The 18,240-nt window shown below is 36.9% G+C and overlaps 1 protein-coding gene across 1 annotated transcript in view; it reads left to right on the forward strand.

The window, feature by feature from the left end:
• The window catches only part of PRKD3 (protein kinase D3), a 40,064-nt gene that overhangs the window by 14,979 nt on the left and 6,845 nt on the right, over nt 1-18,240 (forward strand). The window contains exons 5-13 of the mRNA XM_066546634.1: nt 56-245; nt 2,986-3,063; nt 5,021-5,204; nt 6,784-6,907; nt 9,665-9,742; nt 11,342-11,618; nt 14,637-14,689; nt 15,068-15,140; nt 18,059-18,165. Coding sequence (XP_066402731.1) covers nt 56-245; nt 2,986-3,063; nt 5,021-5,204; nt 6,784-6,907; nt 9,665-9,742; nt 11,342-11,618; nt 14,637-14,689; nt 15,068-15,140; nt 18,059-18,165 — 1,164 coding nt within the window. The remainder of the gene's footprint in view (nt 1-55; nt 246-2,985; nt 3,064-5,020; nt 5,205-6,783; nt 6,908-9,664; nt 9,743-11,341; nt 11,619-14,636; nt 14,690-15,067; nt 15,141-18,058; nt 18,166-18,240) is intronic.

Raw genomic sequence — 18,240 nt, forward strand, 5'->3', positions numbered from 1 at the left:
AGTCATGGCAGTAGAACTGTTCTGCTGCAAATGATGTATTCCTTCTTTATTCCAGCGTTGCTGCCCAGAGCCTAGTAAGAGGATTCCCTCTTGGAGTGGCCGCCCCATCTGGATGGATAAGATGGTGCTTTGCAGAGTGAAGGTCCCACACACCTTTGCTGTTCACTCTTACACTCGTCCCACCATCTGCCAGTATTGCAAACGGCTGCTGAAGGGCCTGTTTCGCCAAGGAATGCAGTGTAAAGGTAAACCTTTAATTTGCTGCTGGAGCAGTAAGTTTCAGTAAAGGTCTTGTATTTAAAACTGTTTGCAACTTAGGTGGCTGTATACTGCAAAACAGGGACATGTAAGTTTTGAAAAATTGTATAATTTTCAGAAGATCACAGCAGCCCTCATTTTCATTGTAGTAAGCTGTGCATTGTACATTTTTCTGAAAAATAAGATTTAATTGTGTAGATTGAAAACACTGTAATTCTAGGATAATTATGAATTAATAAAAATGGGAAATGCTTCCTTTTGTTCAATATCTGTATTCTAGACTGATCACTAAGGAATTTGTGAATTTTCATTGTATTTTAGTCCAGGATACTGATTATTACCTTTTGGAGATAGGTGCCTGTGCTGAACTTGCATGGGTTTTATGTAGCAAATGTTAACATGCATGGCTTCAGTTCTCAGGCTCTTCCATGTGGTTCCTAGGGTGTAACTAATGTGATCTCCTTCTGGCTTTTTATTACTAGTTAGTGCAGATCTGTTGGCTTTGTTGCAGGAAACAAAAGTCTAGTAATGAATCATAAACATTAATACGGAAAGGAGTTTCCATTTCTCTCATGTGAGTTTGTCAAACGGGAGTATCGAAGGTCAGCTTTTTGAGAGAGGTCACTTAATACATTTTCAGTTTGCTTTATTAGAGGAGAGAAAATATTGCAGGTTTACAGCTGTGTTAACCTTTTTTTTTTTGACTAGTAATAGTGCTGTCTCATGTGAGTAAGGAAGTAGTTTTATTTTTCATTTCTGTTGTTATTTGCAGTCTTTGTAGTCTGTTTGAAGTCTGCATCCTGAACTGGTTTTGATATTTTTTCCAGTCAGTGTGTCTCTTGGATACACACGATACAAAAATAATAAAGCCTGAAAAAGATGCCTTGTGGTTTTAACATACAGATGCTGCTGGCCATACACAGCATGTGACTGTATCCAGCTGAACAAATGGGGCTACCATATCAGTTTCAGGGAATTGAATGGCACTGAATAAAAATATTATTTGTATGCCTGTTGTAAGTATTTATGTATGGAAAACAAGCCTAGAGAAATGCCATGTATATGTGCAGGACAGAAATGAGTGCCTTAATAGGCCTCCATTTATGCAGTAGGATCCTATACTTATTTTTAATATATGAGGAACTGATATCAAGCAGTTCAAATTTTTTCATACTGACTTTTCTTACAGATCCTTAAGGTTTCCCACCAACTTCCTTGTGCACATTCACAAAGCTTGGTGTCTTTTAGTAGTTTTATGTTTCTGATTACCCATAAGAGCCCTGGATTTCTTGATTTAATTCATTGCTATTTGGGCTCTGAGGATGATGTTTGAGATGCTAAGGCTGTATTTGTGGTAATAAATTAAATGTGCCCAGAAACATTCCCGGACACTGAGGTCAGCTGGGACAGAATGATCCATGTTCATGAACAAATTTTCTTAGCATCCCAGCCTGGGTGGCTCTGTGCAGGCTGCCTGGAGCAATTTCATAGGATGCTCTGGTTTATCAGCTAGACCTTGGAACTGTTTGAGATTATGCTAATGTTGTGGGCCAAAAGCTTGCTAGGGGATGTTTGTAGCAATTTACTGGACTAGAGAATTGCATTGCAGTACCCAGGAATGTTTTTGAATACAGTTTAATTTTTTAGGATAGATTCAGTCTTCTAGTTTCATGAGAGGATTTGAAATGTCTCTGTTTCTTCCAGCCTTCTTTAAAGTAGTGAAGTAATTGTATTTCATAATATGGAATGAAGCCATGGCTGTAAAATATTGTTAATGGGTCTCCTAGGATGCATCTTTTTAGGCACTCAGAAGCTGAGCAATATTGTATTCTGCTCCAAAATTTGGCTCCTCTGCCACTAAAAAGGGAGAGATAATGGTTTTTCTCTTTTCTGGGCTTAAAAGAAAAACACATTGAGCTTGTTTTGAATAGCAAAAAGAGGTTAAACTACCAATATGAAAACGATTGTGGGGGCAGTAGGGAGTTTTGAAATTCATGGTGTTGATGGCGTTGAAAATCACAGGGATGCGACTAATAAAGGAAATTCCTGTTCATACCAGTAATGTTGTATGCTGGACTTGGTTCAGTAGGCTGCATCTGATACCTCAGGTGCAGAAATAGCACACATCCAGCCGAGATTCCATCCTGTGTCAGGCCAAATCTGGACATAACATTATTCTGTCTGCCCTGTGTCAGCAAGAAATGGAGCTTGAGGAGTCAGGCAAATCTGTAACCTGAATGAGAGGGGAACTGGACTTCAGGATTTACTCCAGAACATATTTGCTCTGATGTAGTTGTGTGATCATAGATGTTGTGTGATCAGACTCTGATGGCTGCAAGTCTTAGTTGGCTGGTGGGGAAAAATGTTAGAGATGAGACATTAAATCATATAGCAATGGAAAAAAGGATGTGGAACAAATGAAAGAATGGGAGAAGTTACATCATGAGGGAAAAAATAGCTGCAGAAGAAGCTACAGAAGTAGCAAACTATTTTGTACTGGAAGGGGAAGTACTGACATAATAAATAGTGGTGGGACAAATCAACATGTGACATAAGGACAAGATTGCTAATTTCCTCCTGGAGGTGACCTCATTGGTGCTGTCTTCAGTTACATGCAAATATATGAATCTGAACTGAAGTTTGTGTTGGAAGAAGTGAAGGATAAATGTTAGTGTCTGTGTGGGGGTCAGGTTCTGCTATCATGGGCTTATTTATCTGCTGTTTTAGATTGCAGATTCAACTGTCATAAACGCTGTGCACCTAAAGTACCTCGAGACTGTCTTGGAGAGGTTATTTTCAATGGAGGTAAGATGAGAAACATTCTTTCAAATAGTGAGAGATCTTTTATGGCTGAAAACTAAATACCTTAGTATTTAGTTCCCTCATCTCTGAATATTTGACATATTTTTATTTATCTTGCCAATTTTTTCAGTTAAAATGAAAAAGATTCACTGTAAAACTTACACTCTGGTGACTTAAATTTTATTTAAATCAGTCTTGACAAGTTCACTATGCCTTTCTTGGGATTGCTTAATGGAAATGAAAAATCTAGAAGCCACCCCAATGTACAAAATTTGAAGATCTGTTGTGATTAGTCTGCTCATTTTTCACCATGAAATACATACTTGAAAATGTTAATATCTGAAGACATGTGCCATTTTTTATGACTTTCTCATATCTTACTGGCCAGAGTTAGCTGAGGTGTTTGAGATAAAAGAAAAAGGAGAAAAAGCCCAAGCCAAACCAAATGAAAGAATTGCACCCTAATTTCTAGAAACCTCAATGAAGTAGGACTGCTTTCTGAATAGATCTTGCAGAATTGAAAGAGGGATGTGAAGAACACTTTGTGGAAGAATGTTTAGAGTATTTTTGTAAGTTTTAAACCAGTGTTAAACTGATGAAATATGGGGTAGATGAGCAGATAGGGATTAAAAACTGATTGAATGGGGGGCCTGGAGTGTGATTATCAATGGCAAATAACTCATGGTGTACCCTAGGGGCCAGTAAAGGGTCCAGTCTTATTTAACATCTCCATTAATGATCTTGATGGGACAGAGTGTACCCTCCAGACTGGGAGGACTGGCTGATATGACAGAAGGTTTGTGCTGCTGTCCTGAGGGACTTCAACAGATGGGAGAAATGAACTCAGGGGGTTGTTGGACCAGGTGACCTTTAAAAATCTCCTCCAACTTCAGCCATTCTGTGGCTGTGTTGCCTTGTCACACATTTTTTAGTGAAACAAAATTGGTGAAGTGAAGCAGATCGCATCAAACAGTACAACTTGATTCAGAGGCTTGGGCAACATCTGTGCTAGGGTCTGTTGCCATTGCACAATATATCCCATCCATTCATGGTAACCTTCTCCAGCTCCCAGGCTCTTTCCTGGATCTTGAGGTTGGTGGCTGTGAACAGTAATGTGCAACATGATGCTGCTGCAGCCTGGTTTTACTGCCCTTGTGATGCTAAAATGGTAAAGGCCACATAGTTTGGGAGCTATAGTTTCATGTAATTCTTCTGAAGACATAAAGAGCAATTTATTTTCTGTTCTTTTTCCCATTCTTAATTTAACTCACCCCAGGTAAAAAGCAAACTCAAAAACAACCCCCCACAAACCAACCAACAAACAAAAAAACAACCATAAAAAGGCTACAGACATATTACAAGACATATTTTTATGTCTTAATTCTTAGTTTTCCACAGTACCAGTTGTACAGCTTTTGAAAACACTAAATTTCTGCCTACAGCAAATCACAGGTGAATAAGATCTGTTCTGCTTTTCTCTTTTCCTGCAATTCCACAGCTCTCCTTTTCTTTCTTACTTTTCTTATTATGGACTACAAGACCAGGGAGAGCAGAGCTGGGTTGCTGTTAATGGAGAATTTCATTTGCACAAGAATAATTCTCTGGGTCATCTCTAGCCATCGAAAGGTTACTTTGTCCTGATTACTTGTGGAACAGAATTACTTAATGAGATTTAGGTGTAGACTTTAAGCTTTTCACTCTGCTTCTTTCAGAATGGTTTGTGTTTTAGTTGGGTCTCTCTTGCCTTGGCATTTAGCAAAATGAAATTGATGATATTCATTAGCATACTCTGCATCTTACAGCAAGTGTGTGAAGATTTTGTATATTGTGATTGTAATTTTTTGTTTATTTCCATAAGTGTTAACTAAAAAAAAAAAACAAAGTTGAATTTTGGAGGATTTTATTTATTTTTTTTTTTAGTTGTGTGTGTGAAATAATGTCTGACTTGTGTTGTTTCCAGAACCTGCTAGCCCAGGGCAGGACTTGGATATGCCGATGGAAGTTGATAGCAGTGAAATGAACAGTGATGGTAGTCGAGTTCTAGATGATGCTGAAGAGACCTCTCCTCCAGAGGACAAAATCTTTTTTATGGATCCATCTGACCTCGATGCAGACAAAGATGAGGAAGCTGTCAAAACAATCAGGTAAGTTACAGGATGGATTTCTTTGCTGAGGATATGTGTTGCTCAAAATTTTGAGCAAAACGTTACCAATTAGCCCAGTTTTATTGCTGAAAGTGTATTTTCCCTTTGTGTGGGTTTTTTTTAGCTTGAAAATACTTTGTAAAGTTCTCCTATCTCAAGAAACTCTGAAACATAAATAAACTAAAAGAATATAGCCTCTTCTAATTGGAAAAAGTGTTATCCTATGACAGTTATTGAAGAAACACACCCAGATTATTAAAGCAGGATAAAACTTACAGCTTAACAAAGCTAATGTGTGGTTAATATCTCTGTGACTTGAGCCTAATTTAGTTACTGTTATATATGTGTGGATTTAAACAGCATTAGTTGGGATATTTTAATGTTGACATCATATTCTATGCATGTTATGCAATAGTTCGCTTTATTTATCTTGAAAGTGATGCTTCTGAAGTCTTTTATTCAATAACCATTAACATAGACCAAATTTGATTTAATGAACTTTCTATTTCTCTATTATTCTGAGTAGTGTCATCCTGATTTTCTTAGTCATTCTTAATAAGATAAGCACAGTTGTATTTGGTCAAACTAAACATCACTGTAGCTCAGGGCTTAATAGCAAATTTGTGAGGGAGAGCATATAATGATACCTTCCAACTTCCAGTGATTCATACCTCAAGGATCTCCTGACTGGGAGGCAACATCTACCTCCAAGTAGGATTTTTCCATTTTTTTCTAATTGGATTTGAAGCAATTCAGGTTTTTGGCATGACAGCATCCTGTAGCCAGTTCTACATCCTGTAGTGTAACAGGCCACGTTAAAGCATCCTTACTTTTTTTTTTTGAAACTACCTCACAATGTGTGTTTACAGATATGTCTGTTAGTGCCACATGTAGAGAGCTCTGGTGTAGGCAGGCACCTCGGTGTTTACCTTCATTTTCAATGCTATTAAAACCTGTATGTTTAATTAATGGCTCTCTCAGAACATTAGAGATTATCAAACCTTTGTCTGCAGGACAGTTAATATATCTTAGCATTGATAGAATTTTCTAGTACAGCTGTGATTTAACACACCCTGGTTTATATTTTCATAAGTTGAAAGTTTGCTTTGATAGGGACCTTCATTAACCACAATATTATGAAGCAGCATAATCAACTTACATAGACAAGAAGAAATGATAGTTATGCTGATGTTAATTATATTTCTGTGGTGTAAAATGGCATGAAAGACCAGCAGTCTCAGCAAATTGTTTTGAAAGAGGATAATTTCTGTAGGTGTCCTCAGTCCAGTGTGTTTCTTCTCTGTTCCTTAAGTACTGCAATATTTGCCCTAGGAGACCTAGTAGGAGCTCAGATGCCTTATCAAATTCATCCATCAACTAAATCTGTATGGGAAGAAAAGGTGTCTGTTCCTGAAAATTATGGACTGTAACCACAGTGTCTGTTCCTGAAAATGATGGACTAAATGCATAAAAGTTATCTGTTCCTGAAAATTGTGGACTAAATACGTAAAACAAGTATAATTGCAGTACTGTTGTATTTTAACTTGTTGCATGTTAAACTGTTGTATCTCCTTTTTAGTCCTTCAACAAGCAATAATATTCCTCTCATGCGAGTTGTACAGTCAATCAAACACACGAAGAGGAAGAGCAGTACAATGGTGAAAGAAGGATGGATGGTCCACTATACTAGTAGAGACAACCTGGTCAGTTACTTCAGTTTCTTCCTAAATTATTTCTGTAAACTAGTATATTTTATTTCTGATTAGAGTATAATTTGAAAGAATTTAGCTGTGATGTTCATTATTAAGAAATCTGGTTCCAGGGAAAAAGTGTAATTTATTCAAAATTCTTCATATGGTGATTGAACAGTACTTTTCCTTCTCCCCTTTAAGAAGGAGAAGCATCTCTACATTGTCTCAAATGAATTGCATATGCAGTATTTCAGCTTTCCTGAGGAAGTAACTTAGAAAAATTTGTTTGTGTCTTCTTTCTCTATAGTTGAACTAAATACATATGTCTCTTTTTCTATTCTACTATGTGAAAAGGTGGAATTCATAAGAATATTATGTATACTGAAATGGTTGAGAGTATTATTCTAATGATCTAGGTGTTTGTAAATAGTTATGTGTAGATGTGGGAACCCTTAATTCCTCTAGCAATTCACTTTAAGAGTTGTGGCTTGACTGTATGTCCTTGGGTATGAAAGCATCCCCCAAAAAGACTGTGTAGTTTGTTGCCAGTGCTACTAATAACGCTACCTTAATTGAGTAGGCAAGCTACTTGATTTTTGTGTATTGAGGAGGAAAACAAGGCAAAATAACAGGGTTCCTTAGTATTGTCTGATGGGAGGAAGTGAATCAGTCCTCTTGTTTTTTGGTAGATGAATGAAAAGGAGGAATTTAAGAAGTTCCCAGATCTCATGGAGAACATTATGGCATACTGAGACTGTTCGTGAAAGGCAGCAGAAATACTTTTGCATTCTTTATCTCTGTGGCATCTGATTGGAGGAGACTTAGAGAGTTTAGAGAAGCAAAGTTATTTAAGTTCTGATGCAATCAATTTGAAAGGTGATAATAGGCAGCTCTGTACTGTAATGTTTTCAGTTTTTGTGATTGTCAGCTAAACTGACTGCTGTAAGTGGTCTTTATGAAACTCCCTTAAAAACCATTTCTTTAAGGTACAGTTTTCTAGTACCTAGATGTATTTATCACAATCCAAAATAAGTATCTAGTGTGTTTTAGATGTGGTTACAGCCAAGACTACATAAATCACAATTATCATCAGCTGGAAAAACTAAGGCCAGGTAGCAGACAAAGATGAATACTTCTAGAACTGTTCAGAGCAGACCTGGTATTCAGCTCTGATTTAAACTTTCAGTACAACCAGTATGTTTTCCCATGAACTTTTTTTTTTTTTGAGCCTCCCTTTAGAACAGTGATCTGATGAAACACCTTAGTCTAGTTTGATTTTCTTCAGCTGTCAGTCTGGCTGCTACCTCGCTGACATCAACTAAAAAGGCCAGTCAAATGAAGTATCCTGACCCAAAGGACAGTCAGCCAGACAAGATCTCACAGAGCTTCCTAATGGGAGGAGACTTCCGTATTGGGCATTACAACATCGGCTATTTCCCTTGGCCGTTCCGTTCTCAGCAATGTCAGACTCTTTCCTATTCCTGAAACAACTGGGCTTCCTATCAGTTCCAGACAGGTTCATTTTAACAGCACGATCTGTGTGCTTCTTGTGCTCCCTGATAACAAGATGTTTCATTCTTTAAAATGAGACGTTTCTATGTCATCATCTTTACTCTTTTTCTAACCTTGGTCTCATGCTTTCTCAGAGTAGGGTATGGGGCAGATTTTGAACCCCTGAATAAGTTACCAGCCTTTTCCTTAATTTCTCTCTCCAAGGTCTTTCCTGATTCGCAATTTAATAAAGAGCATATATGTTGAAATGAGGGGTTTACACCTTTGGTTTCACCCATTGTCCCGGTGCTCTCTGGGAACTCCTTTAAGTTAAATCCATTTTTGATCTAGTTTTCTTTGTCAAACTCCTGTAGGTTGACTTAGCTTCTCCCTGAGTGATTTAAGCTCTGCTTAAATATGGGAAAAAAAACAGCTTTGCTTTTAATATGACAAAGTTTATAAAATAGAAATATAATAGAATGATATTTCAAACTTTGTCATCCTAAGTTAGGGTTAAGGGTCTTGGTTTTTGTCCCAGAAAAATGGAAGTGGTTTTCTAACTAAATGAGTGTGATGCAAGGAAAGTATCTTACAGATACTTTGATTCATACAACCATATTAGCTTTCTAAAAGCTTCTTTGTTTTGAAGAATATTCTTCTGCTTAAATTACAAGACAGTTATATACAACAGTTATTCCACGTAACTTTTTGGTCAGGGAGATTTCTTTTTGGTGGATACTTCCAACAAATGGCTAGGTAGTCTGTCTTGGGTTTTCCCCCCCCCCAAATTGTTTTTTTTTCATTTGAATCTCATATTGTGCCTGTTTTGCCTCTATATTGATGGAAGAATTAAGGACTTGTTAGGCTTCCTCAGTGCTTGAACCTTGCAGTGTTGGTATGAGGGCACGAAGGGAGAAAGCATGACTCCCACAATTGTCACTAAATTTGAATGACTCAGATTTTGTGAGAATATGCACCTGGAGTAAAGCCTGTCTAGTAACTCTTTTTTCCTATATGAGGTAACTCCTGTTGTCACTGCTTTTGCTGTAAGGTAAGTGATATTTGCTAGTTTTTGGAAATAATTTTTGAGCTTCTTCTTAAATTAAGACAAAGTATTTTTTCCCAAAGTTTATTTTTCATTTCTGTAGTCTAAGATTATTGTAGATTAATTTTGAATGATTATTACAGTAATTTAAAGCATTTTTAATTTAAATAATGAGATAGCAAAAGCCGTATGAAAGGTTTATTCCTTATGTAATTGTACTGTGCATTTTGTAGAGAAAAAGACATTACTGGAGACTGGACAGCAAATGCCTCACACTATTTCAAAATGAATCTGGAACAAAATATTACAAGGTAATTAATGATAAGTAGTAATTATGTTTCACTTGATTTATTAAATGCTTTATAGATATGATAACTCCTGTGAGCAGTTTACGTATTATCTCCGTTTTCCCATCTCTTTTTTGAATCAAAACTGTGACCAGGTTAATTGTTGCCTAAAGCCTGTAAGTGAGAAGGATCAAGACTAACTCTGAGAAGTTGCTTGCAGCTCCTGCTCTAATTCCCTTGAGTATGTCTCTCCTTACATTTTTGCATGTACTGTTCTCCTGAATTACCTGGCATATTAAGCTTTCCTCACAATTACCAGAGAATTTCTTTGGCCACCATTTGAATGAAGGCTTGAATTTTTGTGTTCTCTGAATAGTGTCTGAAAGTTTGCATGCTTATGTGTTTTATTTCAACATTCCTCAAATTCAGTTACTCCCTACTGTACAACTGAAAGTTTCAAGCAAGATTTACAGGAAAATTTGCTGTATAGCCTTATGTTTATATAATTTAAGCTTAGTGTATTGTCAATGTAGGAAAATGAATTTGAATGTGTAAACAGGACTTTTCCCTTTCTTGTCTTATGCCTTTAGGTGGGGGTCCAAATCTTGCAGCTTCTTCCTTTATAACATCTCTAAGAACAAGCCTTTTCTCTGTACACCCAGCTAAACTTGCCCAGATCCTTTTCATCCCTATCTTGACCAATGCAGTCTCTTCTCAGACCTCTCTGATACTTGTATTGCCCTGTGCATTCAAAACACAGCTGGTAAAATATGTTCCTTGCTTGTTGCTCCATTACATGACTGCTTTTAGTCCTTTCACTTGCTCCTTTGCAACCTTGTTTTAACTGCTTAGATATGATTGTTTGTCTTTGCTGTTAGAGTAATTCACAGTTTTTTGCCTTTACATTTATTTGCTCTTCATCTCAATCAGCTGCTGTCTCTTATCCTCCTAATGCCTGCCTGGTGTTCATCTGCCTGTTCACTGCTCTTGCAAGTGACATGCACCTGCACCTTCCCATGGATGTGGAATGTCCTCCTCCACCTAGTGTGAACGTGAAACCATTTCTTCCATGAGATCTGTTCTGTAATACTCTTGTACCATGGTCTTAAACTGACCACGTAGAGGATATTATCTGTATGCAGATAATATCTGCTAATATGTGTATTATGTTTACCCAAAATGATTCTGATGCACAAAGCAATGCTTATTGATTAGTGTGTATAGCTGCATCCTCTCCTTAATGTTACTGTTTCACTTTCTCCCCCTCCTGCTCTTCTCTGCCTAAGCTGTATAAACTACAAGGGGAAAATGGTAATTCTCTCTTTGTGCATCACTTACCCATGCAGTGGGGGTGTGTCTCATGATGAACATGAATGTAGTTTGAGTAGAAAATAGTAGTTGTATGGAGAGAACTGTGGTGGGCCTGAAAGTCTGTCTAAACTTGCATATAGATATTCAGAGCAATGGTCATGTGCAGATCAATTTTATTTATGAAGCTTGGTGTTTTGGTTTTGTTTCTTTGATGTATTTGATTTGGTTTCTTTGCAACGCTTTCAGTTTATGGGCGTTATATTAAAATGTTATGCGCATTTTCATTTTTTAATTTCTAATATCTTTCTTCAGGAGATTCCACTTTCAGAAATTCTCCAGGTGACTCAGCCTCGAGATTTTTCACATGTGGTGCAGGGCAGCAACCCCTACTGTTTTGAGATCATCACTGACACGATGGTGTACTTTGTTGGCGAGAACAATGGCAGCACTCATCACAGTCCAGTTCTTGCTGCCTCTGGAGTTGGACTTGACGTAGCTCAGAGCTGGGAGAAAGCCATCCGCCAGGCCTTGATGCCAGTCACTCCTCAGCCTAGCATTTGCACTGCTGCAGGACAAGGAAAAGATCACAGTAAGCAGTGAGGCGCTCTTGTTCATGTGCTGAAGCTGCTGGTGGTAGTGATTCCTTTGGGAACAGTGCTTGTTTAGAGTGAAGTACTGTCTATTGGTTATCTGCTGAATTGGGTTCATCATTTTCCATGAGTCTCTAAAAAATGACTCTCAGGTTTGTGGAGGGTGGGCAAATCCTTTAATCCTTTGTAGCAGAAAGTAGTAAAGAATCAGATTTACAATATGAATGCAGAGTTTTATTGTGGGACCACTAAGAACACATGCAGATATAAAAAGGGAGTACAGATTACATATTTCTAATATACATAACTAAATAAATATATTCAGATTATATGCATACACTTTGAAAGAGTCAAATTTGGATTTTTTTAATGTTAGTACCCATATATGTTTATATTTTTAAAATTCTATGTGATGTCAGTAGCTAAGGAGAAAAAAGGAGTTAGTGTTGCTGTGTTAATACCATCAGTGATGTAAAAAACTATTCCGAAGCTGTGGGTAGTTATAAAAAGTACCCTGTTCTTATTTTTATGCACCTTCCCTCCCTTTTTTCATCTGGCATAGGATTATATTAATTATCAAGGCTTCACTAAACTTTTATATTGTTTTCTTTCTTTTAAGACATCTTGTTCCTTGCAACAACATTTATTCTCATTCTGTACTGAGATTTATGCTTTCACTTTTTAGTTTCCTTTTAAATTCCAGCTACTCTTTAATCTCCTTGCAGAAAAAATTTCTTTTGCATTAGATTTTGAGATCAGTTTCTCTGTCTCTGATATCTGGCTACTCTGCATCAGCAACAGTTAAGAACATTTAAATGCTAGTCTGAGGTAAATATATATATATACCAAAACTCTCTGTTTTTTAGCACCTAAGGCTTACTGTTGCTGACAGATTTGCAAAGACATTTGATTTTTCCAAAACAATTAGTTTTTCAGATATAAATAATAACACTCCATTGACATTGGTAGGGAATAGAACTGCAGTGATGGATGCTGAGAGGAAGTATTTTAGTATGTTTAGGATTATAGGAGTATAAGAAACTACTGTGAGTCAGGGAGTGGTATTTACATATTTTTAGACAACTCAGGTTGGTTTTTAAACTCTCAGAAGACTACAAAATGTCTGTTCATCCCTCTTCTTCCTACACTTTGTGAATCATGAAATGTATCTCAAGAGCCCTTAAGATAATTAGATTTTAATTTGAAAAAAAAGTCTCAAATGCATGCTTTTAAATGAAAAGACCAAAAGTGGAAGAGAGACATGGCTAGCACTTGAAATACTTGCAGCAACAGAGAACTTGTAGTGTCAAAGTGTCCACGAGGCATCATCTAATTATTATATACCCCATTGTGGCCAGAGGTAGTTAGAAATGAGGATGTCCTTCCAGTCTGACCCATGGCAAAGAATCTTTTGTAACCACCATCCTTTTTACCTGGTGTTTGGGGTGGGGTGTTTCTTTGTGGGGTGATTCTGAGCTAAAATGAGAAAGAAACCTGCCTACTATAGAGAGAATCTACCTGCTGTAGAAGTTGTGTGCAATTGTGGCATTAATAATTTTTTTAGAGGTGACTGTTTCTTAGCCCTTATTCTTGCACATTTCAGACACTAGAAAAATGGATTTATTTGGAAGGAATAACCCACTCTTTACCTCAGAGTTATTTAATATTCTGTAGCCATCTGTGGACAAGGGTTCAGTGTGTTCTGTTAAACACTTTCAAAAACTGTATCTTTATTTTCTAGTTACCTTGAAGCAGTTTTTGTTGACCTTAGGAATTTTTTTGTCTGACTTCTTTATTGTTTTCCCTTGTGTTCTGTATGGTTACTTCAGTACTGACTTGACTATAGCCAATAATCAGTTGGCATCTGCAAGACTCAGAGTTCATATTCCAGATGCAGACTTCAGGGTGTCTTTGAGAATTAGTAATTTTTCCTATCTTCTCTCTGTAAATTTCTTCTTTGAGATGAAGCACAGGTGGAAAAAATCAGACATCTTTTTTTTCTAAATTCTCTTTAGGATGATAAAGGGTCTTTTCAAAGTGCTAGTAAGTTTATAGTGTGTTTTCTATCTACCTTGTAGATTAATTAATTCTTTTTGTTCTTTAAGTTAACATAATATCACAGAATTTTTAGGGTTGGAAGGGACCTCTGGAGATCATCCAGTCCAACCCCACTGACAAGTCAGGGTCCAGGTTACACACAAACACATCCAGTTTGGTCTGGAATGCCTTCAGAGAGACAGACTCCAAGTGGTAGATGTCTGTTAGTCTGAGATGCTTTACTTTGGCTGTGGAAGTCAAAAAAGAAGGGTATTTCCTGTCTTCCTTGGTATATCTCTTCTTGCCTGGGCATCAATGTTATTCCTGTAATGAAAAATTTATGTCAATGTCTGCTGCAGACTGAAGAATTCTTTATCTGATACATTTACTTGGAAATGATACTTCCTGAATGTGCCCTTATGTTCCAATGATTGATTTGCTTTTGTAGTTTATCCATGAAACAAAGGTTTTATTTTTTTTATCTTATGGGCTTTATTGTCTTTTTAATTATCAGTTATTGTGTTACTTGGTTTCTTTGATTTGTTTCCTTTTCTTATGCATTAATTCTGTATATCTTGGTGCCACAGAAGATAAGAAGCCACATTCATTTGACTATGAGTGATCTACCTGCTCCTCTTGCCTGTATTTTTCTTTATTGTTACCAGAAATCATTATTCACTTAATGAACTATGATACAATTACTATTGCTTTTGGTTCTCCAGCTGTCTATTGTGTACACACTTGTATTGTTCTACTGTTTTTGTAATCAGGAATAGGACAAAAAAAGACAAATAATCCCAGCAAAACTTCCAGAGTTATTTATCTAATGAGTTTCAGAGTATGAAGTTTCTGCAATACAACACTAAAAATCATTTCATCGATTCTGGGTTAGAAGTCAGTAAAGGGTTTTTGTTGATTCTCTTTTTAGAAAAAGTCTGCCCTTTTTATTTACTAACTTGGCTTTATCTTCTTTATTGCAGAAGAATTGTCTTTAAGCATCTCTGTTTCAAATTGCCAGGTCCAGGAGAATGTGGTGAGTCATGTGCATTGTATTACAGTGATGTTTATTTGTCTGAGTATTGCAGAGTAATTGGTAGTAGCAGTGTCTGGATGAGAAAGCAGCACCAGAGCACTTAGGTAAAGAAGTCCATGTTATGTGCAGGAAGTTACCTACTCACCTGCCATGGCTGTTAGTTTTTATGAATGTGTGTCCCTGCTTTTGGTGCAACCCAGTGGATCCTCTTCAGGAAAAGTTTGTTGTGTTTTCCCACTGCTCAGTGTAATGAGGGTACCTTTTACAGATTTTGATTAATGCCAGATATAATTACAGCCTAGCCAGTAATACCTAATGTGGTCCTGAACATTTTAATGACTCCTGATATTTGTGATTTCTTTTTTTTTCATGCATTAGGATATCAGCTCTGTGTACCAAATATTTGCTGATGAAGTGCTGGGTTCTGGTCAGTTTGGTATTGTATATGGAGGTAAATTGCATTATGTTCCATTATGCATTTATTAAGATAGAATGTCTCCTTGATAAAATTATCCTTTTCATACTTACTTAGCTGTATCTAGAATGTCTAGGTGAAGTTAATCTTGTTAAAATTTGTGTTTGGATTACTTTGCTGCGTGGCTCTGCAGCTCTATATACAGTATTTCTTACAATTAAATTCTTGCCTTTACAGTTTTGCATTGGCATCCTAATCAGTTTAGAATATGCATTTCTTTTTTGGCCATAGTTAAATACAAAGCAATCCAATTTGGCCATGTTTCATGATTTTTTTAAATTGCAAATTCTAACACTGTGCTTTACAGTATTAGAAGTCACACATTTGCTGTCAGTTATACCTGTTTTGAATTGCACCTTAGAGATGTGGCCAAAAGCAATTAGAAAAACACATAGTTTATGGTTTGACAGTATGGATGCAAACATGTTATTGACATGCTTGATGCAAACAAATTTCTGTCAGCAGGGTAAAGTAGAAAGAGGTATTCTTTGCCAAGTGTGTTAGCCCTAGGTTTCAAGTCTAGTATTAGTTTTTAAAACCTTCTGTTGCAGCATATAACTTGCTTTTAGTATGTCTTTACAAAAAAAGAAGAAATACTAGAAATGCATATGAACTCTGTTTCTATCTCTTTTTTTTTAATCTCGTGTTATATCTCAAGTGTTGAGAAAACCACAGACCATAAATCTGGAAAGAAAGAAAAAGTCATAAGTAATGATTTACAAGTGGTAATCTTTCTGCTTCTGTCACATTTTCTTTCTAATCAGGAAGTGTTGTGGCTTTGATTTTTCTGTCTGCCAATTGTGTAGTTAGCTACTTTATTACTTCTAAACTGCTTGGTGGAAATACAGTTTGGTCTGGTTTTACATCACTCTTGAAAGAGATCAGATTTTTTGCCCCCTCTGCATTTCTTAAAGCGCAGTGTGAATCAAAATATCCTCCCTCTCTTATGAATAGAAATTAACAAATGCAGACACTTATTTTAATGACTGGGTTTCATTTTTCCTAAATTGCCTTGTAGATAAATCTCAGCTTGATGTTTTACATGATTCAATGCTTACAAGTGCTTGTAAGTGTAGTAAACACTTACAAAAAACTTTCATTGAATTTTTTTTTTACTGAATAAGGGCTTAAAATATATCGGATATGCTTACTTCTTAATATAAAATCACAAGCTGAAAGAGTATGAGAAGACAGTATAAAAGACTATGGTTTTTCTGGCTCTACACACTGCTTAATTGTTGCTAGTATTTGGAGAGGCTAGATGCTGTAACTTCTGATATTGGCTTATCTGCACTTGTGTAGTCATACTAAAATAATGGTAACAAGTAATGGGAAAATTAGGTTGCTTTCATTGTTGTGGGGTTTGGATTGGGTTTTTATTTTTTGTTGCATTTTTTGTGTTCCCTATTCTTGACAAACTTTTTCAAAATTGCAAATCAAAAGTTATAGGATATAAATATCCAACTCCGTGTGTCAGTGAGAACAGTTTCCCTCTGCTTTTCCTTTCAAACTTTGATTAGTTTGAAAGATCTGAAAAAAGGGAGACAGAAAAAACTACTCTTGACATTTTGTTACTGATGTAAAACTTGCACTGAAAACTGGTTGGCTTTGTTTTGTTTAATAAAAGCAATTTTCAAGCTGCTTGTCTGTTACTCTTCATGGGAAAGTTTTAGCTGTAGTCCAGCTTATATAGTTAGGTGTTTTGTTAGATGGATTGGTTTGCTTTACATTCTTTAGCAATCTAGCATTTGCCTTCTGTGTTTTGCATCTAGTTTGTAATTGATTGTATTTGTGCTACATTTCAATATAATTTCCTTTATCTGGTGGAGATAAGCTCTTTATTCATGATGATGTTAAAGGCAGGTGCAGTAGTTGCTTGGCATAGCAGCCTTGGAGAAGTTGCAGCGCCCTGCCTAAGCCCTGGCCCCGGTGCTGACCAGGGAGCACCAGGAGAGGCTGGCTGGCTGCTGAGGTGTGGCTGGGCTCCCCACAGCAGTGCTGGTAGAACCTTCTGTGCCACTTGCACTGTAGATGTGTGTGTCGTCCCTTCTCCTAAAATGGCTTCCAAACCCTTCACTGAGTGGATAACGGTGCTTTTCTTTGGTGCAAACTTACTGTTCTGTCATAGTTTAGTACTAAATGTCTCAGATTTCCAAGGCCTTGCAGTGTGTGATCCCATTAACCTCTCTAATGTGACTGAAAGAAACCAGTTGTGCAGCTGTGAAGAAGCTGGGGAAGCATGAACAGCTGCTCACTTAGCCCTGGACACAGCCTAGCTGTGTATTGCAGAACGCTTCTCGTGGAGCTGATGCAGGTTGCAGCAAGGAATAATATGTGGTGCTGTCAGCATGGTGTTTTTCTTACCACGGCCTTTTAGAGCTTTTTGATCACAGCAGACTGCCTCGGGTGTTAAATGTGTTGCTGTTCTTTGGGGTACCTAATTGCTCTCATGTTCCCAAAGAGTATTAGGTGTGTAATTTCCTGTCCATGTGGAGCCCATGAAAGTATGAAACCACTACAGTGGGTGTGTAGATCTGTTTTCACTTTGGCCTTGAATTGTTGTTGATTTTGCAGGAGAAGCAATATTCTGTGGAGTTGTTATTACTTGTTCATGTGCAAGTCCATTGCACAAGCAAAAACTTCACCCAATACATCTAATGTCAGCGTGTGTGTACCTGACAGCAGAGTGGTAACTGGTTTAAGTTTAAACTACAGAATTCCTGTGGAGGTTGATAACTTCTTTTACTCATATACCATTTGCAATTCTAAATATAAATATGGTAATATTGTACACCTGACAGAATATACTGGTTTCCCCAATAAGGAATTTCTGCTGTAATGTTTAATAGCTATGAATTGCTTCTACCTCTTGATGGCTGACACTTTCTGTTTAGGAAAACATAGGAAGACTGGAAGAGATGTGGCTATCAAAGTCATTGACAAGATGAGGTTTCCAACTAAACAGGAAAGTCAACTTCGTAATGAAGTAGCCATTCTCCAGGTATAAAAGCGTTTTGGAATCATGTTGGAGTTTTGTCTTAAATAGACCATTAATGAGATTTTGTATTATGTCTAA

The sequence above is a fragment of the Molothrus aeneus genome, chromosome 3 (assembly GCF_037042795.1).
Source record: "Molothrus aeneus isolate 106 chromosome 3, BPBGC_Maene_1.0, whole genome shotgun sequence".
Taxonomy (NCBI): domain Eukaryota; kingdom Metazoa; phylum Chordata; class Aves; order Passeriformes; family Icteridae; genus Molothrus; species Molothrus aeneus.